Source organism: Desmodus rotundus, chromosome 2 (assembly GCF_022682495.2).
Source record: "Desmodus rotundus isolate HL8 chromosome 2, HLdesRot8A.1, whole genome shotgun sequence".
Classification (NCBI taxonomy): Eukaryota; Metazoa; Chordata; class Mammalia; order Chiroptera; family Phyllostomidae; genus Desmodus; species Desmodus rotundus.
The window spans coordinates 100,697,643-100,721,838 of NC_071388.1; the positions used below are offsets into that span (position 1 = coordinate 100,697,643).

At 39.9% G+C, this 24,196-nt stretch overlaps 1 protein-coding gene and 1 non-coding gene across 2 annotated transcripts in view; one reads left to right on the forward strand and one right to left on the reverse strand.

Moving 5' to 3' along the window:
* HACD2 (3-hydroxyacyl-CoA dehydratase 2) overlaps positions 1–20,927 on the reverse strand; it is a 106,969-nt gene extending 86,042 nt beyond the window's left edge. The window contains exons 1-3 of the mRNA XM_024577961.4: positions 20,693–20,927; positions 17,933–18,050; positions 2,811–2,829 (exon numbers count right to left, since the gene is read on the reverse strand). Coding sequence (XP_024433729.2) covers positions 2,811–2,829; positions 17,933–18,050; positions 20,693–20,847 — 292 coding nt within the window. The 5' untranslated portion in view covers positions 20,848–20,927. The remainder of the gene's footprint in view (positions 1–2,810; positions 2,830–17,932; positions 18,051–20,692) is intronic.
* A 902-nt stretch (positions 20,928–21,829) lies between these two features.
* Positions 21,830–21,964, forward strand: LOC112320728 (small nucleolar RNA SNORA75). The gene has a single exon (XR_002976439.2). It is a non-coding gene; the product is annotated as a small nucleolar RNA SNORA75 (small nucleolar RNA).
* The last annotated feature ends 2,232 nt before the right edge of the window (positions 21,965–24,196 follow it).

The window sequence follows — 24,196 nt, forward strand, 5'->3', positions numbered from 1 at the left end:
AAGTTTTTTAAGGAATTGAAAACATTCTGAAATAAGTTTTGGAAAATTTCACATGTATTTGGTAAGATTATGATCAAATGTTCACTGAGTCCCCAGTACGTGTCATGTACTGTTAGATACTAGGATATAGAAACCCAAAGGAAACAGTTCTCATTCTCAAAAAACTCAGTGGTGTTGGTGGATACAAGTACAGTGTTAAACCATAACACATTGTGGAAAATACAATAAAGAGTGAGCTGTTGGGTATTACAGAAGAAGTAGAGAATGACATCTAATCTAGCCAGGGGGTGGTAGGGGAGTTCACTGGAGCAGAGTAGCAAACAGCTGTCAGCTGCAGGGGCCGGGCTGCTCAGTCCAGGCAGAGCGCAAAACCTGGGCACCAACCATAGGCGGGCAGTAGTGCAGTAGCGCGGCCCATGGGGGTCCCACAGGAAGGTTAGGGTTGCTGAAGCATGGAGTAGGAAGCAGGAAATGGTCACAGGTAAGGCTGGGGAGGTAGGCAGGACCCAAATCATGAAGTTTATAATTAGTGAAGAGTTTGAAGAAGGGAAGTGACATGCTCTAGGGAATTATTCTCTAACTAAGTCCCTCAAGGGTTGTGTGAAGTATGGACTTGGAGACACAGAGCCATGGGTTTTAACTCCTGGCTATACAGCTGATTAGCTGTGTGAACTTTAGCAAGATACTAACTTTGTAAAAGTTTATGAAGAGGAATTATATCACTGTAAGGGAGGAGTGCAGGATGAAAGGTTAGGTTAAAAATCATTTTTAGGATGGAGCACTCCGAGCGTTTTGTGAGTGAAGGAAAAGGCAGATGACAAAGAGTGATGATGTGGGAGACAGAATCACTGACAGACAAGGTCTCTGAGGAAATAAGAAAAAATTTTTAAGGATCAACTGTGTCAGGGGCACCCGTCAACAAACCATCAGAACAGAGTGTGACATGGATGCTAGTCTGTGGAATGCCGTCTGCAAGAGCACCTCACAGGGGGCGACTGTGAGTTTGCTGAACCCAGGCCTGTGCCGGCTCAGCGCTCTACTTCCACTGCACACACAGTGTCTGGCACCCACCTGCTGGGCGTTCAATAATGTTTTTGGTATGAATGAATAAATATTCTTGTCAGAAACTTTATTTCAAGGGGTAGAAAGTTTTAGAGACATGAGAATATACTCTAAGACAAATAAAGAGAATGTATTATCATACAATGAAATATTAACTAAAATAACAGTACTCATAGGCTCACAAAACATAGGCATCTAAGAGCTTTCTAAGTAGTTGAAAGTTCAGAGAGTTGGGGAGAATGGGGGCACAGAGCTCAATATGTGGAGAAGGACTGCAGTGGCTCTAGAACTCTCTCTGGCCAAATATATCTCCTAATCTGCAAGCTTATACTTAAAATTCATTTAACAACTTAAGAGACAATGTTTTTTCACCTCAAAATTGTAGATAAAGGATTAAAAAGGAAATGTATGTGAGATTATACATCAGCGAAAACCCATTCATCATAAAATCAAATCGAACAGGTTTTGGCTCAGAATGGTCTGGGTCCAAGCGAGGTTCCACCATTTGCTGGCTGTGTGACTTAGGCTGGGTCCCTTTACCTTCTCTGGGAAAGCAGACCATGTGATATTTGAGTCCCCAAGTCCCTTTCAAATCAATCGCTTCAAAGGTCTAAAGCAGTGATTCTTAACCTCTGAGTTAAGAGCAGTGATTCTCACACACACCTCTGAAAATCTAATGAAAGCTATAAATTCTATTCACCCAGCCCCCAAATAAACACAGAAGATGCATACAAAATTCTGCAAACCATTTGAGAAATCCCTGTCTGTAGATTTTCTTTCTAGTGAGAAATAGACAAGGTGCAAGTCTTCAAAACGAAGATGCTTTGTCTTCCTTTAAATGAATGGGGTCAGGTACCATAGTGACCCCTACAAGATCCATGGCAAACACTTTGCTACTTGCCCACCTGAACTGTAAGTTCCTCTTCTCTGAATTCCCCAGTAGCAAGTGTGGCGCCCTGGATATATTAAGAATCCACTTAATTTGTGAATCAGGGCCACAATGGTTCGAATACATAGTTCTTGAGTTTTCAGACCTTTAGGGCTTCTGAATTGAATACAACTTCAAATCTTCCTTTTGACAATCAAGTCTGGATACATGGCAACCACTATGAGCTTCCTATACAGGGTCTGTCAATTTCCAAAATTGATTTCCATTTAATTAAAGGGGTTTAGCTACCCCAGACTAGAAGCTATGCCTCAGCTGAAGAGAAGAATTTGATGATCCTTACCTTCTCCCCAAAGAAAACACACTGTATCTGCTTTTAGCAGAAACCCCTTCCATTTGTAAAACCCTTTATACTTACAGGTTTCCAATCCCTCTCAGATATATTAAATATTCATCTGGGAAGTAGGCAATATATAGAGCATTTATTTTAAAGGTTTTAAAGCTAAGAAAGGGAATATAACATTTAAGTGACAACGGAAAGGGCTTTCTATAGCACCAAGACCCCAAGTCACATTTTTACAAATCAGCTAGTGTTTCTCTGTTACCCTTGTAATGAAAGGTAGGATAGGCTTCTTTAAATTGACAGAGCAAAATAGCTGTGACATTTAATAAAATGTCCAGTGATAACATCTAAATTATACTTGTGATTTTAGAAATCAAAACCCATACCAATTTAAGCAATTTTATATGTAACAAGTAGTTTTTTTTAATAATCTGTAACAATCAAATCAGCCTATTATTTATGACTTTAAAAAGAAGCAGAAGCCACAGTACGCAGTAAGAGGAATAATTCTATACTTACCTATTGCACAATGTAAAATCTAGAGGAAAAAAAGGGGAAAAAAGAAAATTAGAAAAGATAACAATATTATAACTTTATTTGATACAAGCTAGCCTTTCGGGAAGAATAGAGCAATATCTGCTGCAAGTACTGAATATGAAAAATAAACATTCCATTTTTAAACTTGGCTACGGGCTATTTAACAAAGTGTAAATTCTTGTTCAGTTTTTTGTTTGCTCATTTTTAGTTGGTTTATCTATAGAAGATTTCCTGAGGAGTAATCTCACCCAGTAGTCTATTCGATGTCAAGGACCTCTTTTATAACATATAAGCTTATAATAGCAGTATTGTAAGTATGCACCTCCCACGTCTCATATTCTACAGAGCAGACAACAGAACATGGGGTCAGATAAGCCTTGTTGGCTCCTTTTGCCTGCCTGCCAGGCCCTTCCACACATTCATTCATTCTAGAAAGCTCTCCCACTTTGTTCCTATCTTGTCTCATTTCAGGACACCCTTATAGGGATGCTCCTGATCTAATCTCTATCTCTTTGAACTCCAGGCCCACACTGGAAACAGCCTGTGAAATCTCCATCCAGCCCTACCAGCAGTAGTTCAAATATGGCATGCCTCAATGGTCAGCAACCAACCTCTTAGTCTCTCAGGTTCAACTATTCTTTCCTTTCCCTCACCCTTAGTCCAGCTGGTTTCCAAGTGCTGCCTACTTCTAGCATCTGTCTTCCCTGTTTTTTAAAATTTCAGTGCCTGGGATGAGACTGCTATCTCTTCATCTCGATGACCATCCAATGGGCCAATTATGTTCTTCTAAATCCCCTTCTAATAATCATATATATGGCATTGCTTTAACCCTGGAGAAGGTGGTGAAGACATAATTTGAAGCCATCTACAAGACTGACTGAATGACCAAAGCTTTTCTAAATGGTAAAACCTATTAGCTACTGTAGTACATCTTAGAATTACATTTCTCTAGCAGACATTGTGTTGTTTGATCCTAACAATTACCTTGGTAAATAGGCAAGACAGTATCTCTACAAGCAGATGAGAAAACCAAGGCTCAGAGGGGCTGCATAACTTGCCCAAGATAGTAAGTGATGCCTAGGATCAAGAACCTGGGCTTTATTTTACTCTACTGATTTTCTACCATAGAATTTCATTGCACATTAGTTTTATATAGCAGAAGCCATAATTGGACAAGACTTGGCTAATCTAAAACATGCTTGATAAGACTGATCAAAAGCTATTACATAGTAGTTCCCCCTTATCCACGGTTTCAATTACCCATGGTCAACTATAGTGCAAATATATTTTTTAGAAATTCCAAAAGTACCATATTTTGCCATGTACAATGTGCACCCATGGTTTTCTGCGCATTATACCCGGGATTATTATGCCCATTATTATATCCATGGTATATAATCATTACACCCTTGTTTAATGTGCATCCTTATCTTCCCTTAAAAATCTGGGCCAAAAGGTGTGCATTATACACAGCAAAATATGGAAATTCGTTAAGTTTTAAATTGTGCACTGTTCAGAGCAGTGTGATGAAATCTTTCACTGCCCCACATGTTCTGCTGAGGACATGAATCATCCCTTTGTCAGGCGTCTCCACACTGTGTGCTGCTCGCCCATTAGTCACTTAATAGCTTTCTGGGCTATCTGATTTACTACTGTGATAACCAAATGCTTGTATTCAAGTAACCCTTATTTTACAATACTTTACTTACTAATGGCCCCAAAGCCCAAGAGTAGTGGTGTTGGTAATTCAAATATGCCAGAGAGAAGCCATAAAGTGCTTCCATTACATGAAAAGGTATATATGTATAGGAAAAAACAGTATACGAGGTCTGTCCAGAAGATATCCAACCATGTGATATGAAAAATAGGGACACTTATTGAAGAAGATATAAGAAACAGTGTACATAGAACAATGATGCCTCCGTCCCCTTCAAAGTAGGCACCTTGGGACCTCACACAGTTCTCCCAGTCACCATCAGCTGCCCTGTCATCAACCTCATTGATGGTCTAAAAATCTCTTCCCTTTCAAAGGTGATTTTAATTTTGGGAAAAGCCAGAAGTCACAGGGCACCAAATCTGGGCTGTAGGGGAGCTGAGTCACCTAGGTGATTTGATGTTTCACCAAAAAACTCTGCACAAGACATGATGCATGAGTGGGCACATTGTCATGATGAAGCTGCCAATTACCAGTTGCCCATAGCTGCAGCCTTCTGAATCATCTGAATAGTTTTCACAGAGGAATGTTCAAGCTTAACACAAACTCTGATGCAGGTTTGTTGCTCTACTCACTCAGTCACTTTGAATGAGAAGGCCACACAGTGCACATGCTCACTCAGTGGTGTCCACTGCTCCCCCTGACTGTAACAGTGAAGTTGTCATTGTTCATACATGTGCATTCTAGAACACTCTCCTTGGCTGCCAGGTTATATCAATGTCGTGCAAAGTGTTCTCATTATATTAATAATGGCTGGACTTTTTCCGGACAGACCTCATATATAGGGTTCAGTACTATCTGCAGTTTTAGGCATCTACTGGGGATCATCCCCTGCGGATAAGGGGGGAATTACTGTATTTCACTAAGTTTTTTTCTTGGGAGTTGGGGGGTAGGACTTAGATTAAAAAAGTCAGGCCGCACAAATTTGTTGATGACTGATAAAAGAATTACTATACTACAAATCCTACAATTTTTCTTAAATAAAACATTGCTAAGAATCTCAAATGTATGAATATTACAAGACAAGCTGAACCTCCTGCTGCGAAGTTGAAGAAAACTAAAAGATATGTGTAGATTAAAATGAGTAATGGAGGAGTTCATCATCACCAAGCCCTTACTGTATGAAATGTTGAAGGGATTTTTCTAAGAAAAAGTAGATAAAAGATATAACAGTAAAATGACAGGAAACTCACAGTTATTAACAATCACACCTAAAACAAAAACAAAAGCAAACTAAGTAAACAACTAGAACAGGAACAGAACCACAGAAATGGAGATCACAAGGAGGGTTATCAATAGGGGAGGGGGAAGGGGAGAGGGGGGAAAAGGTACAAAGAATAAGTAGCATAAATGGTAGGTAGAAAATAGACAGGGGGAGGGTAAGAATAGTATAGGAAATGTAGAAGCCAAAGAACTTGTAAGTATGACCCATGGACATGAACTATAGGGGGAGTATGTGGGAAGGTGGGGGTGGGCAGGGCGGAGGGGAGAGAAGGGGGAAAATGGGACAACTGTAATAGCAAAATCAATAAAATATATTTAAAAAACAAAACTGTAATTCAAAAAAAATAACCTGTCTGAAAAAGAGAAAAAATAAAATAATAAAAATAAATAAAATGAGTAATGGCAGACATGAATGAAAAACATGCTTGAAGGCAAGACAGATTAGATGACAGTGCCTAAACAGAAAACCTGTTCTGTCCATGTATGCGGCAAAATATCTAAGCTGCTGATTAATAATAGGAAACAACAGGACTTTGCAGAAAGGAGCCATATATATATATATATATATATATATATATATATATATAAAAGGGCATTTCTTTACATGATGGAAACAGTGGGTCTATTAGACTCAATCTCCCCTTTTGAATCACATATATTTTTTAATATCTACCTACACAAAAATTTTCAGAAAAATACTATGTCCTAACTGAATGCAAAGAAGGAATAAAAAAGAAAGTAATTTACAATTTATTTAAAATAAGTATTTATTTCAGCCCTGGCCAGATAGATTGGTTGGTTAGAGCCAATATGCCAAGGTTGTGGGTTTGATTCCGGTCAAAGCACATACAAGAATCAACCAATAATGCATAAATGGGTGGAACAACAAAGCAATGTTTTTCTCTCTTTCTCTCCTTCTCTCTCTAATATCAATAAAAAATGATGTGTTTCAGTACATAAATATTTGGGGACAACATATGACATATGAAGCAGTTAGGCGTTATGTATTGATGTCTTCTGGTGAATAAATTTGAATTTAAAAATAAGAATATCAAAAAACACTTTGCAAAAGTAGAGGGAAATAAACAAGCAACACTACTATAAAAATAGCAGTAAGATAATAATGAAAATAGGGAAGTAATCGTAAGTGAAGTGGAATAATTTGCCAAGGTAAATACCAAAGTAGAGAAAATGGGGAAGTAAATTATTATTGCAAAGGAGCTAGGTCTTACTTATTTGTAAGTGTGGTGTTAAAATAATCCCCTAGGTTATGTCATGGGATGGGGTAAAAAGCAACTATCCCAGAAAACTTAAATCCTTCTGCTGTGAAACCCTCTGAGACATACATACAATCAGTGTCTAGTTTGTAAAAAGATCTTAGAGGCCATTTTCTTTGATTGGTATGCTAAGGGATAGAAGATAGATTAAAAAAGTAAAACCAGTAACACAAGAAGCAATAAAGCACCGTGTAACAGATTGGTGATGACTTTATGATAAAACATAAAAACTACAGTGATCTCCCCAAAAGACATTAATATGAAATATCATTAAAATAGTCCATATTAAAAAAATCCAGTAAGACCCCTGCATTTCATGTGTCTACACTAATTTAACAACTAAAGTCTGAACAGGAGTCTCAAATCTCCTGTTACATATTTTCAATGTTTCATTGCTTTTGCAATAACAACACTATTGCATTGTAATCCTTTTCAACTAAATATGCAAGCTGGAAATGCTATAATACCTACAGAAGAGAATGTAACTAATGACTCAATTATTTTGAGATGGTATCTTTATTTCACTTAGGTTTCCTCTTTATAACAACGTAGTAAGCAGAATTCTAAAGATAATTCCCTAAAATTCCTATTCATTGGTTATGCAATTAAAAGCTAATCTAGGTATAGGAATTTTGCAAGTGTAATTAAAGTCCCAAGGCAATTGATTTTAAGGTATGGGGATTATATGAGTAGGCCTGACCCCACCACGTGATCCCTTCAAAAGCAGTCTTCTTGCCCTGGCTGGTGTGGCTCAGTGGATTGAATGCCAGCCTGTGGACCAAAAGTTTGCTGGTTTGATTCCCAGTAAGGGCACATGCCTGGGTTGTGGGCCAGGTCCCCAGTAGGGGGTGTGTGAGAGGCAACCAATCAATGTTTTTCTCCCTTCCCTCCTCTCCAAAAATATTCAAAGAACAAGGATTCTATTGTATGAGCTATTGTTGGCTTCAAAGGGGACCATATGAAGGGGGCCATATGCACACTGAAGAGCAGCCTTTAGGGGTTGGGAGTGACCTCTAGCTGACAGCCAGGAAGGAAATGGGGACTTCAGACTTACAACCATAAGGAACAGAAGTCTGCAAAGCCAACTGAACTGAGAAGCAGAGTCTTCCTAAAAACTGTAGAGTCAGTCTGGCTGACACCTTGATTTCCATCTTGTAAGACCCAGAGCAGAGAACCCAGTAGAGCCCACAGTGACACATTATCACCCCAAGTTCATAGTTTACATTAGGGTTCACATTTGGTGTTGTACATTCTAGGGGTTTGGACAAATGTGTAACGTCACGTGCCCACCAAAACATCATCGTACAAAGTAGATTTGATGTCCTAAAAATCCTCTTGTGCTCCACCTATCATCCTTCAATTTCATTTTTAATATAAGGTAAAACAACAACAACAAAGCCAAAAAAAGTTTAGCAAGTAGGAACCAAAGCGGCTTTAGAGACCTCAGGTGGTTTGGCTACAGTAAGTTCCAGTCTCTTTTAATTCAAAATTCCAAATTCTTAGGGGAAAAAAATCTGACCAGTCAAGTTTGGGCCAGGTACCTCTGGATTAGCAAGCTACAGCCTGAGAGGCAGAGTAAGGGAGTAGAGGTTCGCCTGCTATGGGTCCAGCTATGAGAACTAGGAAAACTTCCAGAGAAGATAAAAACTCGTAAGCTGGGCAGCTCCACAGGGCATGCCTCCTACACTCATGTTCCTATGGGGAGGTCCAAAACAAACCTGAGTTATGTTTACCAGTATTTGGTTAGCTTTGAAATTATCATACTATATGTATACATGATTCCATTTTTGCTTAAAACTTACCTATATAATAACTTGTAGTCTTGAAGAATAGACACCAAAATGTTACTAATGGTTATCTCTAGGTGTGAAATTAAGATCGATGTGCATTTTCTTCTTTATGCTTATCTAGGTTTTTTCTACAATGAATATAATAGAACTTATGATTAGAAGGAAACACCTTTCCCCTGTCCTCTGGCTTCTTCAAGGTTTTTTGCCCTGAATATTTCTGGTCCACCTTTTAATCATTTTACTTAGGGAAAAGAAGGATGACTCAACTGAGCAGGAAATCTGAGAATAAAAGTAGCACACTCAACTCAGCCCCAACCTAGGGTTCCCACAAAGAACCCTAAATTCTCTGGTTTCCTTCAGGCCACCAGGGACACTGCTGCCTGAGGCAGAGTGTGTGGTGAGTCTTAACTCTAGAGCTCATTTAGCAAACCTGTTTAGCTTGCACACTTAACACACGGCCTATAGCCAGGACTTTTTTCACTAATAAACGTGATTTTGGGGATTCTTGTGCAACTCCTTTAAATTCTCTCAATGTTCAGAATATAAGCAAGAAAAAGAAGGTTGTTGATTGGCCCCCCTCAAAGACTCCAGTACAAACTTGTTTCCAAAGTCCTTTTACATCCATTTTTTAAAAGGAGGAAATAGGTGAAATTTCCTAATTACCATGACTTTCTCTCTGTCACTTAATTTTACCTTTCTTGCTATATTCAGCTCTATAACTTATTAATTCATTATCTGCTTAATTTTATATTAAAATTGATAGTGGATATCAATTTTCTGTGATATTTCCTGTGATAATCATTAATCCATCAACTAATCCCACCAACATGTGTCTCCATGTTCCCTCAGCATGACAAGTTGCAAACTTAGGAGTTTCTCTTTGGCTTCTGCTCTGAAATTGACTTTATCTGAAGCTGTGACTGGGCTGTCCTGCTTTTCTTGTGTGCAAGGCCATGGGAGGTTGGTTTGTCCTTTAGGAAGCTTAAGTCAGTCCCAAAGGCAACAGGCTGTTGGATTTTATTTAAACCGGTAACCACCACTATACCTTTTTATTTTGAGAAAATGAACAAGTCTATTTGCATAGACACCAGAAACAATGTATTTGTGCTGTACTCATTCGATAGTTTTATTATTTCTCTCATCTATTTCTTTTTCTAATTTAACAGGATTTTTATAGCAGATGTAAAATTCTATACACTTTAAATCAAAAGATAACCTATCTAAACTGCCTATTTTCTTCCTTTATCAAAGGATTTTTAAATTTTATTTTGTTCATTCATTTTTTTGTTTTCTATTATATTTGATTACATATTTATTATATATTATATCCATTATATATTTATTTTAAGAATCACAAAGTGATATACAAACACACACTGAAGTATGAAGAGTAAAAAGCAGTGTGTGGTATTCCTCCCAAATACCACACCCCTCCAGAGAGGAAACACTAGTAAATGTTTGATTTCCAGTCTCTGTAATTCACTTTTTTTAAATTGATTTTTCTAATTTGAAAACATTAGCTTAATTTTGTTGGGGACCACTCTGCATGGTTTCAGAGATTGTAGCCCCGCAAGAGCCGGCTCTGAAAGGGGCTAGTAAGCCTCCCTGGAAAACCAGGTAAATGCAGGTGGCAGACATGACCCGACTCTAACACTGAGGGTTCCCGTGGGAATCAGGCCTGAAATGTGCATTTTGTCCTTTGAAGCTTGCTCTGCCTAGCCATAAGCCCTGTCGGTATAAACCAGATATCTGAGCTCAAGGCATAAGGAGTGAAACTCCCTACTTCATGATATACGCCTTTGCAACCATCTGGCATGAGCATGTCTCACAGACCCCGACCTGAAAAGACTTCTGTGTTTCTTCAATTATTATCTACAGATAGTGTCAGTTTTTTAAGACTATAGCCTTTTGGACATTGATTGATAAGCTATGCACGTGTGCTGTATCCCCCTGCACTTTCCAACTCTAATAAAAGCCATGTTGGAGAAGAGCTCGGGACATTCTCCATTAGAGGGAATTGCTACCCCCTTTCCCACTCGAGCAACAGACTGTGTCCGGGAGGACTCCTTATTCTCCTCTGTGGTGGCTGGTGGGAGAGCTCCGCAGTCCAGAGTTCCCCACATCCGGTGCCCAAACAGGGACAGAGGCTATGAGCCATTGCTGCGGACAGGCACACCTAGACGGACGGGATTCAGTGCCTTTTATCCCACGTAAGGGACAGTGGCACCAAGAGCTATTTGGTTATGCCGCTGTGTGTCTAAGATAAGGGGAAGTGGCATTTCTTCCAAGGCTGCCTTCTTTGCGGCTGTTTCGCATTTGGTTCCGTTCTCTCTCCTCCCTCTACTTTTCAGCATTAAGGGAAATCACCCTCAGCTCAGGAGTAACTAACAGTCAGGGCTTGAATGAGTGCTCCGGTCCCAGCTGGACTCTGGAGAAAAGAGGCACTTTCTCCCTCCTGCCCAGGAAAAGTTCCCTAATTCCATAATATATTATTATATGGACGATATCCTGATTGCTGCCCCATCTTCTGAGATGCTAGCTAAGACTTACACTTTTTTTAAAAAGGCCGTATCTAATGCAGGCTTAATTATAGCCCCTGAAAAGGTCTAACAGTCTGAGCCTTGGAAATACCTGGGGCACATTCTTTTTTACTGGACAATTCAGCCTCAAACACTCCAAATTAATCCACCAGAATCCCCAACCCTTAATAACCTCCCACAACTACTGGGTGTTATTAACTGGATTCGACCTTGCCTATGAATTACCATCCATCATTTATTCAATACCTTAAAGGAGACTCTGACCTAAGTTCCCCTAGAACTTTGTCCCCCAGGCTCTCCAAGAATTAGACCTTGTCAGTCAACATATTAATAAAAACTCACAAGAGTTGACTGCCAAGAGTTGACTCCTATCATGCTGTTCTGCTTCCCAACTTCAGGTACCCCCAAGGGATTAACTGGTCAACCTCAGTTGCGTGACAGAATGGCTATTTCTCTCTCACTAACCTCAGAGTACTATTACCACTTATATTGCAGCTCTATGCCAACTTAATTTAATCATTATTTTTGTTATTTTTGTCATATGAACAGAGACACAGAATTTTCATTGTTAGGTTCTTCTTACTTGTTTACTTACTAGCCTCCTTCTCACTTTATTCTACCCTGGTGAAAGCTGAAATATCTCATGGAATCCATGTGGACACCTTACAACATGTACTGCGGTCTAAAGCTGTACTGTCCAGTGCACCAGCCACTCGCCATATGTGCCTATTTAAATTTAAAGTAAATAAAATTAAAACAGTTTCTCTGTCCCACCAGCCACCTTTCAAGGGCTCAATAGACACATGCGACCAGCGGCTCCTATGACACAGCACAGATTTGGAATGTCACCGCTGCAGAAAGTTCCATTGGACAGTGCTAGTCTAAAGATTTGGTTAATTTTTATTTCTTTATTATAAAACAGTTAAATTACCTTTGATAAAATTCTTTCAAAGTTCCATTACTTTTTGTGGGTGTTTTCAAAATGTCTCCACCTGCAGGAAATTTCATGGCCTGTCATCCAGAAACCTAATGCTTTCTCCCGGCTGTTTGTGGATTTTTTAATTCTTCAAAGTCCAAGCATCCAAATTGTTTTACGATTACATTTTAAGATCTCTTTTCTGCTGGAAATCACTTATGTTGGTTTTAAGTTTAAAAATTTAACTAATAGGTGCCTGAAAAGGCAAGGGATTTTTTTTTTCTTCTTCAAAATCAGATCCTATGTAGAACTCTGCATACCCTCAATAACCATACTGATGTGGTCTTTCGGTTCAGAAAAGTTTTTTACTATTTTCCCCAATTACTTATGAGTTAATCATTCCAACCTTGTCTACTTCTGCTGGCCTTACTTTTCAACAGACTGCATACCCTCAATCTGTTTTCTAGGTACATCAGTTTTATTGAATTATTACTATTAGTCTGTTGAGTTTCACCACTTTTTTCTATATTTCATTGTCCTGTTGTTCAGATAATCATCCATACATTAACTAGTCCACCAACACACACTGTATTTTGCCGCATATAATGTGCTCCTGAGAGTACTGCACACTCATGTTTTTGGCCCAAACTTTCAGGAAAAAGATCTTTTGCTTCAATTTTTTAATTCAGTTGTTTATTTATTTATATTTAGAAACAAAACCGATTATTGTATGCCAGAGTATTCTTTTGCATACGGATTATCATTACTGCTTTCTAGAGTTACCCTTTTAATAAATATGAATAAAAGAATTTAAAACATTTATACAGATATGGAGTAAGTACTACCCATGTATAAGGCACGTCCTTACTTTTTCCCCAAAAATTTGGGCAAAAAAGTACTCATTATACACGGCAAAATAAGGTAATATCTCGGATGTGTTTGGCACTACTGTTTTGTAATGTTCTCTTTTACATTTCAAATGGTAAACTCTGAAAACTCCCAACAGCTTCAGCTCTGTAATCTACTTTATTTGAGACTGTAACTGGGAACTCCTGCTTTTCTCGAATCTTTACCTATCTCTCTGCACTGAGGCCTCCCTTCCTGCCCTGACTGCCACCATCACTATTTCTAGTTCTTTTTTTTAATTTCAACACATTCCCTCTACAGCCACTAACTACCTAGCCTTTTTGAATACCACTAACCATCTGCTTCTATTTGCTTGAGTCGGCAAGCAGCAAGTGAGGCAGGCCTGTGTGGGTGGGCTCCTGTTTCCCACAGGCTCCCTTTTCCCTTCTCATGTTGTGACACATTAATTACACCCAAGCTCTACTTCTCTCTGGTTTTCATGTTGTTTCTGAAGCTGGTTTGTCTAGGTTTGGTGTCTTCCTGTCTGTGTTAGATATCTCTAATTACTTGCTCTGTGGGTTTTTCAGAAGTCTCTTTCAGAGGTCTGTGTTCTTAAGACAAGTCTTCAGAATACAGGTATTTTAAAATGTACATATAGCTTATGTTTCAAAAGTTCCTCATTAAAATTACTATTATTGGGAAATCAGCATGTTTCCAGAAGGAGGAAAATTATTACTGATGATGGCTATAGCCATAGATGAGTTCACAAAGCAAACTTAAGACATAATGTGCCAGAAGTGTGTTATTGTACTAGGGACACCACACAACCTAACCACACAGTATCTCTGTGGGGAAAAGAATCATCCAAAGACATTAAAATGGGCAGGGAGACAAGATGGGAGCCCTCTTTTAATGACACTTCGAGTTCTTAAGATTCTGCTACATTTAAGAGAAATATCCATAATCAGTTTCCTGAATATTTCATTAAAGTATTTGAAGAGAGTCTGAGGTAATGCATGGAAAGTTAGACCGGATTATTGACAGGGGGCTTAGAAAACGGTAGTGGTGGGGGCTGTTAGAAAATGTAACTAAAGTTCTGGGGAATTCATTTTAGATCCAGACCTACCAGATCAACTCCAGGAAAAGATCACATGTAAGACTGTTTCCTTTCCTTTGTGTAGATTTAAGGGGCTCCCAAGCAATAGATCAGGAAGAGGTTAGGGAAGAAAGGGAGTTTCTGTGGTCCGTTAGATAGTCCAAGATGGGCAGAGGTAGGTAAATGACACATACAGTGATGTACTTATGTTGAAGATGGGCTGTATCAGTCTCAGTAATTAATGTCTTTGCAGAGCCATCCTTAACCCACTGGAAACCTCACTGTCAATCAGAAAGGTACATCCAATCATAAGTATTTAAAAGCATCTGCGATAATTAGTCTTACGCTAAATAAACATATTCAGCAGTCCAAATTCTCTCAAAAATCATTTTAAACCTACATAATGTAGCATCATTCTACTAATTTCTAATTTTTCACTTAACTCTAACAAAGCTGAAAACATAAGAATTTGTCCTTACCCGTGAATATCATGAATCCAAAAAAAAGTAAAAACGTATCCACAGCTTATTATAAATAATATTTTTAAAGTTAAGATATGTCACATACTATAAAATTCACCCAAAGTGTACAATCCAGTAGTTTTTAGTATGTTCACCAAGTTGTACAACTGCTACCACTATCCAGTTCAAGAATATTTTCATCACCTTGAAAAGAAATCCTGTACCCGTTAGCAGTCACTCCCCACAGCCCCTGACAACCAACAATCTGCTTTCTGTCTCTACGGATTTGCCTATTCTGGACATTTCATATAAATGGAAAAACACAACATGTGGCTTTTTCTGTCTGGCTTCTTTCACATAGCATGTTTTCAAGATTCATCCATGTTACAACACGTACTAGTAATTCATTCATCGTATGGCATGGTGACACTGCATTTTCTTTTATGCATGATGGTATCTTTAAATACGAGATATTTTTGCTACCTATGTTAATGAGCTGTCAGAATTACTCAATACTCAAGCAATACACACTGTATTTGTTCACACATTGATATCTTGACCCACAGATTATCATTATTTACTTTCTGTCAATTTATAAATCATCTCACATACTATCATCTTCCTTCTATTGTGTCTCAATGCTTTTGTATATACTTTTTGGGCTTTGCACTTAACACACCCTTTACTAGAATTTGCCCCTTCCTTCCAACTTCATATAGTAATGTGACCTTGCTTCTGTATATACATGATTGGTCCAGGAATGAGCTGATTGAGCTGGATAAATTAGGCCCTTCATTGGGAATGTAGGATTGGGAGTAAGATTCTGTTTCTAACTAGCTGCTCTTTTGATTGCAGGAGTGGCACTTTCAGGAGCTTTTCTGTTACCACTGTCTGCTATGTAGACTAAGAAACAACAAAAAAAACCCTAGTCTGCAGGATGACAAGAAAGAATCAGAGACAAAGAGAGAGAATAGCAGAGATAAGAGACTGAGCCAAAACTCCTGGGTTCCTTATGGTGCCCAGTCCCTGGAGGCAGGCCATTCCTAAGGCCCAGGGGCATCCATGCCCTTGGATTCCATGGAACATCATATACCTTCTAATAAACCTCCCTTATTATATGAATTAGTTAAGGAGGTTTTGGTAATTTCCAGCCGAGAGCCCTATTATAATCATCTACCCAATAAGACTGTAAGCTTTTTATTAGCAAATGCTCAAACTCCACAGCACCCATTACAGTGGTTCAAACACATACTTATTTACATTATCACCTGTGGAATAATTTATAGTTATCTATAAAAAATATATATGACATTCTTAGATGAGTATGAACAAAAAAATTAGGATTTGTATCCATTTTAGAAAAAGCTGTATTATTGCAACAGAGGAAGTATAGTTCTGATAAGCCTCCTGTATTACTCCAGGGTAAGGAGCCTCTTGCAATCACTGCTAATTCCCTGCATATTCCTGGCAGTCTTCGCTTCATTTTGTAGTTCTTTTCCCAAAATCAAAACCCAGGATTTGCCACCTGTTTGATTCTCAGTGGGAATAACAGAGATAAAACCGGAAATGCAAATTATTTTCTTAAATCCCTGTTAAAAATTCTACAGAGATAGCCCTGGACTAATCCTTCGAAGTCTAAGATTTGGTTTTTGTATCACACTATTTAATGGCACCACCTTTCAAGGTGTTCTTACATTTTTAAAACAATACTTCCAATATTATAAAGTCCTACAGAGATACAATCCCCTTTAAATTGTAGAAGTATTCCAACTTCTTAATGTATTAAGCATGGAGTCAGTTTCTGATAGTCTTGACCCCAAACTTGCTTCTTCATAGCTTGAGAGAAATGTATTGGCTAAGCTCCGAAAGACAAAAACTAGTACTCAGTTACTATTACCCCTTCAACAAAAGTCAAGACTCTAAGTTCAAAAAATGGATCTTCTAGTTTCTTCAGGTTCAAAGGATTAGGGCAGGAAGGGGCTTTGGAAATCTACTTTAACCTAATTATTTTACAAATAAGAAAGTGAGAGGAACAAGAGATAAATGACTTGCCCCAATTCAGGGTAAGTTAGTAAAACCAGCATACTTCGAATAAGGGTATTCAGACCCCAGGTGGGAGCTCACTTCATCATGCCATCTACCAAAAATATGTAAGTGTAGACAGTATTGAAATCTCTGCTTTCTGAGAGAAAACAAAACCCCAAAACTACAATTTTCTGCTTTCAAATGAGAGGATGAGAGGTTGAGGTATCACATCTCATTTCATGGAAGTAAATTTTTTTTCTTAAATATCCTTTCTAATGTCATAATGGGAAGATCTCTTCAACCTGACAGCTTTTCACCATAACAAACTATGGCAGTTATTGCCTCTGTGTGCCCAAAGCTATCCCTACTTCCCCTTTCCTAGACCTGCCTAATCATTGGCAAGAACGATTGGTCTAAGTAAGGCCAACCGGAGTCCTTTCCTAGAACTGTGACACAGATGCTGAAAAATAAACTTCCTCCCTGTTTCCTACCATGTGGAGAAGGCACCTTCAGTAGGAAAGCCTAAGACTAACATTCAACAGAGATAAGTAGACATAAGAGATGGAAAGAATGTGGCAATGTCAAATCCTTGGTTCTCATTCTTGAGCTGGTTCCTTTGATTTTTGTAAGTTAAACCTGTATCTTAATCAACCACAGAAGCCAGGAAACTCATTTTTTGCTTAAAATAGCTTGAATTGGGTTTCTGTCCCTTGCAACTCACAAATCCTTATATACCCTGACACTAGGAGACAGGACTGGAGACACATTACCCTTAATACACGGAGATTAATAAGCTTTTGTTTAAGTTTTTTATGCATTTAGACAGGATCTACCATTTCTTACAACTACCACTCCTGACACACTACTCCCAACAATTTCCTGTTTCCATCATATGCCTGGCCCTGAAAATATCTGAGTTTGCTAATACTTTCCTAAGATGTCCCTAGAATTTTTAAAATTCCCAATATAAGCTTGGTTCATTTGAATTCCAGTAGAAGTAGAACATAAAATAAATTCCAGGTAATACAAGTTAAATGAGATTTTACTTTTTCTAGAACATTAAAAAGATGGTCTATGGATCAACATCATAGTACACTATAAGGCGAGTTTTCAAAATTTAAAGCAAATCCAATAGATATGCCCACTTCAACATAATTTGGTAGTATGTTTTATTTTATAACAATAGAATCAACAACAACAAACCTCAGGACCTACCTCCAATAAGGCTCCAGTTTGGAAGAATTTCAAAGGCTTTTCAATGGAATAATAAAGGCTATGATAGCTACCCTTAGCCAGGTATGCTCTGACCAGGCCAACTGCTATAACAAGCCACCTAAAAAAAAGAGAGAAAAAAGATCAGTCAGAGAGGGGAAAAAAAAAAAAGGTAAGTAGGATTTAAGGTAATAGGAAGATGTGGTAATGACAGACATTGCTAAAGGTGACCTCAAGAATCAGTGTCCTGGATTTATTAACTTTTGCTCTCAAATGCCAATGCACAGAAGCGTTGCACCATACCAAGAGTGTGCCACATAATCATAGTGGCACCTCACCCATCTGGAGCTCAGGCTTTTTGGCAACCTTGCCTGTTGAAAACAAGGCCAAAATGAAGGGAATAAGCTAAACTGGTCCCTGAGCAGTTCAATTAAGTGCCAGATTATCTAAGACAAGAGAGAAAAAAAGCGTTAAAAGCAAAATTTAAATGGCCCATGCAATTATAAGGTCTGTAATAATAACAGAATGAAGAGACATTTTCAGCTCTTTTACAAGTATCTCACTGGAACATACCCATACCTTAAAATCTATCATTTTTAATCACAAATGAAGTAAGAATAGGTTAGATTTCTTTTTAAAGAATAAAAGGGATTTTTTAGTTGAATTTCCCAAAATCAATTCAGTAAAGAAATCCAGATTAATACAAAATCCAAAACAGAAAAGCACTTAGGCATATCACTGTAGATATTACATTTCTGTTCTACTATCCTTTTCAAAAATAAATTTTTCAGGCCTGGTAATTTGTTTACATTCCATAATGAAATGAACGGGCCTTAATTGAAGTGCGTCTCCTTGAAGGCAGTAATAGATTTAACTATATGTATAATCTCAACTATGTAATGGAGTATGTAAGTTATTTCTGCCAAATGTCATACAAAGACATCAAATAGTTTGTAAAAGAAGAAATTAACTCTTTAATGGTTTAACTGGTTCAGTATCAGCAGCCTAGAAAAAATAAACACCTTATTTTACTCTCACAGCCCCAAATTCTCTTCTTGGTTTAAGATGTCACTCCCTACCCTCCACCCCTTTCTCTACAGTCATTGCTCAGGAATGATGACTTGTTCTCTTCTTCCCCAATGTCCTTTAAAATCCCTCTCTAGACCCAATGCTCTCACCAATGCCCTGGCTAAGGCAAGAATTTTACATACAAACACATGAGAGTCCTGAATATCCTTTTAAAATCACTTTGAACGTTTATGTGACAAAGAAAACTTGCATCTGTAGTATTTCTTCACTGGCCTGTAAGTAAAGAGAAATAGGTTCTAGATCCAGATCTAACACTAACAAGTTCGGTGACCTCAAGCAAGTTAAGCAAGTCACAACTTCCCTGAGCCCAGGTTTCAACACTGGCCATTTCTAATACTAGCAATAAAGCCTATGATCATCCCACGATGTATCGATGTATCGTGTGTGTGTGTGCGCGCGTGTGTGTGTGTGTGTGTGAGAGTGAGAGAGAGAGAGAGAGAGAGAGAGAGAGAGAGAAAGCTCATGTCCTGAAAATGTTAATATGACATTAGCATTTGTATTTTAAAAATGGGAGTGGGGGAGAGGAGAAAGGCATGTATCTGTTTTCACTTGTACCAGCATCTGAAGGATACAAAACATAAGCTGCCTCCAGGGAGGGGATCTGGGTGGAAGGGAGGGCTGAGAGGGAAGACTTTCACCTTATGCCCTTGTACATATTTTGAATTTTGCACCCCACCAATGTATTGCCTATCGTAAAAGTACATAAAAATGGATGTTCACTATGCAGTTCTTTCAAGTTTCCTTTATGTTTAAACTTTCATAATAAAATGTATGGAAAACGTTATACATATGAATCAAATTTAAAAATACACTATAGTCTGATTCTGTAATCCTCCTCACCAAAAATCATGGATCAAAGACTTAGAGGAACCTTGAAGATCCCTAAGCCCGACTCTTTAGTATTGCAGAAGGAAAACGGAGGCCAAGAGAAATAATTTATCCAAGGTCACATATCAAGCCAGTATCAAAACTAGCACTAAAAACTCCCTGTGACAAAGAATGAACTGAAATGAGGGAGGAACAAGAAAGGGTAAACCAGTTTGGTGGGTCTATTCCCCTCCTCCCCAGCAGCTCTGCCTGCCACCTTCAGTGCCTTCCCCATCCCCATATATCCTAAAAAAGTCTAAACTCATCTAAAGCACAGTTCTGCTCATGCCACTGGTCAAAAACTTTGAAAGCCTTTCCATACCCTTTCAGATCATAGCTCAGTCTGCATTTTGAAAACAGCCGCCTAAATAAATGGTCGCTCTGCAGTCAAGCTTTCACCACTCCCCTTGAGGCAAACAGCTCGCCATCCGTGACTTGCTGCCCAGGCTCTCCCTGCCCAGGCTCTCCGCGCTGCAGACGCGCCCTGCACACCGCCCCCAGACCTGGACCAGTGACTAGTCCACACGGACCTGAGCCTGGGCAGCCTCCCCTGTACCCCGTAAGAGCCCCGAACTCGAGTTCGGGGCACACCCGCTGCCTGGGAACTTGCTCAGCCCTCGCCCAGGCGGGAATCCGGCGCAAGCACCAGGGCCGTTCAGTGCCCCGCTGCCCTCAGCGCCCAGGTGCCGGGTCTCGGGCCGTCAGGGCTGCGCACAGAGTATGGTGGGCCGGACCCAGGCATCCCGCCGGCCACAGAGCCCCCCTACCAGCCAGCTCGCTCCCTGCCTCCCCGAGCCCCTGTCTCACCCAGCCGTCATCACCACATTATAGATGACCAGGTACGCCGTGGCCAAAGGCCCCGGGCCCTTCTTCTTCCGTGCGCCGCTGGCTTCGCCTGCCCCGGCCCGGCCTCCGCCGCCTCCATTCCCTTTGGTCGCCGCAGTAGCCGATGCAGCCGCCATGTCGAGTGCTTGCTGCCCGCCCTCCCAGTGAGAGCCCCTCCGCCTGCACTAGGAACTGAGAAGAGGCGGTGGGAGGGATGAGGAAGGCGGGGCTGAGGGCGCAGGGCGGAGCCAGGGACAGCGCTCACGGAGGCCGCCATCTTGGAGGAGGGCGCAGGCACTCCCTGAGCTCCCGCCCCTCCTTTTACCTCAACAGCCACCGCCATCTTGGGTCAGGGTAGTAACCGCAGGCGCCACCTTGGATTAGGTGAGTGTCGCCTTTGGCCACCCTTGCCAGGCCCGCTGTTTCGGCCACAACGTCGTCTCTGCCTCGTCTCTCTTCTAGAACCTTCGCCTCCGTGTTGGATGAAGAAAATGATGATTTCGTTCTCATTTTGACTTCTCCAACAGCCCTGCCTTCACCTCTATGTAGCAATGGAGTAACCTACCATTTTGGGCCAGGCAACTAACGCCGATTTCGATTCTTAGCAAGTCAGAGAATGGCTGGGAATAGCACCTCAGCCAGGTGCGTTCTGATCCTTAAGCGGTAGCCAGGTTGAAGATTTAGTCTCCCAAGGTGTCTTCCCTGCTTTTTTATTTTAAGCTAGTACGGTGGAGAATGTCAACGAGAAGTGTTCTTTTACCAACCGATTAAGGTCACCCGTGTGGCCTAGAATCCAGTGACATCCCTGAGGACCTGGAGAGTGTGCCAGTGTTTCTTGCAGCCCGAAGCCGCGTGGGTGGCCGTCGCTGCGGCGGGACGTGTCCGAGGCTGTTACGGGGTCTGCTGAGGGCGGGTGTGGAGCGTGCCCCCAAGTGGAGGGACGTTGGCGCACGTGGAACACACCTGCGTGCTGAGAGAAACCGGGCCAGCTTGTGGCAGCTGCGTCAACCGGTTGATCCCACTCTCCACTCACTGCTTTGTCTCAGGGTATTTGTACTTTGTAGGATTTCCTTACCATCAATTTTCACACACCCAAACATGCGTTAAAGAAATGACTGCGACTTCTCACTGAGCTCCTTGCTGTCAATCTGTGGCAGTTTATGGATTCGCAGGCGAAGAAGAGACAGTTCACAGAGCTAGCATTGTTTTGCCTCCAGTCTTCAGAGGTATATTCTGCTGTTTTGTGAGACATTTTGGAAAAAAAAATTAAAAAAAAAGAAAGAAATGACTGCATATGTGGTGGTATAAAATATTTACTCATTCCAGCAAATATTTATAGAGCGCCCAGGAGGGCACACTGGGATTCATGGCACTAAAGGAGAGACAAGTCCTGGATCTCCCAGAGATTATGTAGAGAGAGCCAGATGAAAATAAATATATATTAGGTGGTAAAAAGTGATAATTAGAAATTTACTGCAATAATCCAAGCTATAGTGATAGGAGTGTGGGCCAGCGTGGAAGCGAGTGAATTCATGGAAACTGAATTGAATTCTGGATATATTTTAGAAGTAGAGATGATAAGATTTGTGAATATATTAGATGTGGAGTGTGAAGTAAAAGAGACATTGTGAGCAACTTGGAAGAACTGAGTTGCGTTAGGTGGGAGTCACTCAAGAAACCGCACGCACGCAGGGAGCTAAGGAGCAGGGTTTGTTAGCGGGAATAAGGGAAAGTGGGGCCAACCAAGGGAGGTTGGGACCCGCTTGGTGGTTCTTAGATCGGGGTTTTTAAGCGCAAAAACCTGCGGCTGGGGTATTAGAGTGTCATTGGCTAGAGCTGGTTGCTGGGTGAAGGCTGCATGCTGGTATGCCAGATAAGCCTACCCCAGACCCCAATCTTCCTGGGTCCAGGGTCTGCAGGCAGCTTCCCACGGTGCCATTTTCTTGCCTGGTGATTTTCATTCCTCCTAGGCCTGCCTAGATCTAACAAGTTGTGCAAGAAGAGGTTTTGAAGAAAGAAACGAATTTTCGTTTTTATGTGTTGAGTTTGAAATCTTTATTAGACATCTAAATGGAGGAGTTGTGTAGACAATTAGACACTGAGGTTCAGTGAAGAACTAGAGAGAGAAATTTGAGAGTTATCAGGGGGATAATGGTACTTAAGAGCCATAAGACATCTAGAGATTGAGACACAGGAACTAAACAATTGTTGGGTCTCATCCTTTAAGGCCCCACAGGTTGTGTAGAGATCCTGTTGCCTTATTTTCCTGACTTCTTTGAAGAGCAAGTGGGTGGCAAATTGCAGACAGTGATCAGTGGGGGAAATATTGCAAAAGAAATAAAAGAAGCTAGTCATTTTGCAGAGCAAATAATCACTAATCTAAAAGCTTCTTCAATTCATTTAACTGATTATTTTTTTTCCATATAACCTAAGAAAGTAGGAGGCAGGGACACATAAAGCTCTCTTAGTTGGAAATCAACTTAAAACTCATTGTATCTTCTTGCAGTCAGTTAAGCCCAACTCCGGTCTCTTCTCTACAGTAGAGTCATAGTGATCTTTTCTAAATACGAATTTGTTCATGTCTGCTACCTCTCGCCTCCTCACCCCCTTAAGATATCTAAGTGACTTTTAGTGACACTTAAGATAAAGTATATTATGGACACGGACAACAGTGTGGTGATTGCTGGGAGTATAAGGGGGACAAATGGTGATGGAAAAAATAAAATAAAAATACATTTTAAAAAAAGGTAAAATAATTAAAGTAGCCTATGATAATGTGCATGGTCTTGCCCTACCTATGTATTTAGTCCCACATCATACCCTAGCCATACCTGCTTTATCTTAGGTCTTCCAGAGAGTGAGCAATGCTTATTTCTGCCACAGGGATTTAGAACATATTATTCCCTCTGCCTAGAACAACCTTTTGCCCTCATTTTCCCTGAACTTCTGGAATACTGTATATTGCCATGTATCATGTGCTTCCATGTATAATGTGCACCCACATTTTTGTCCCAAACTTTCAGGAAAAAAAATCATTTTAATTTTTTAATTCAATTATTTATTTTTATTTAGATACTTGTTTTTTTATATTATAAAGGAATTTTAGCATTTATTTTTGAACATATAAATATCGTTATTGCTTTCTAGAGTTACACTTTTAACACATAAACATGAATAAAAGAACTAAAAACATACAGATACGGAACTAGTACTACCCATGTAGAATGCACATCCTTATTTTTCCCTAAAAAATTTGGGCAAAAAATTAACGTTATACATGGCTAAGGTAAATCATTCTCCCTGCTGTGGTCTTTATGGACTTGTTCTCATGACATATACCACAGTAATTTTATGTTTATTCATGTGATTTCTCTCCCCAACTAGACTACAAGTTTTATTAGACAGGAACAGTGGTCTTGTCTTGGTGATAGTGATTTAAGTTGTTTGTGTTTGTATTCCCTCCGCCATTGTCTGACACACTGCCTG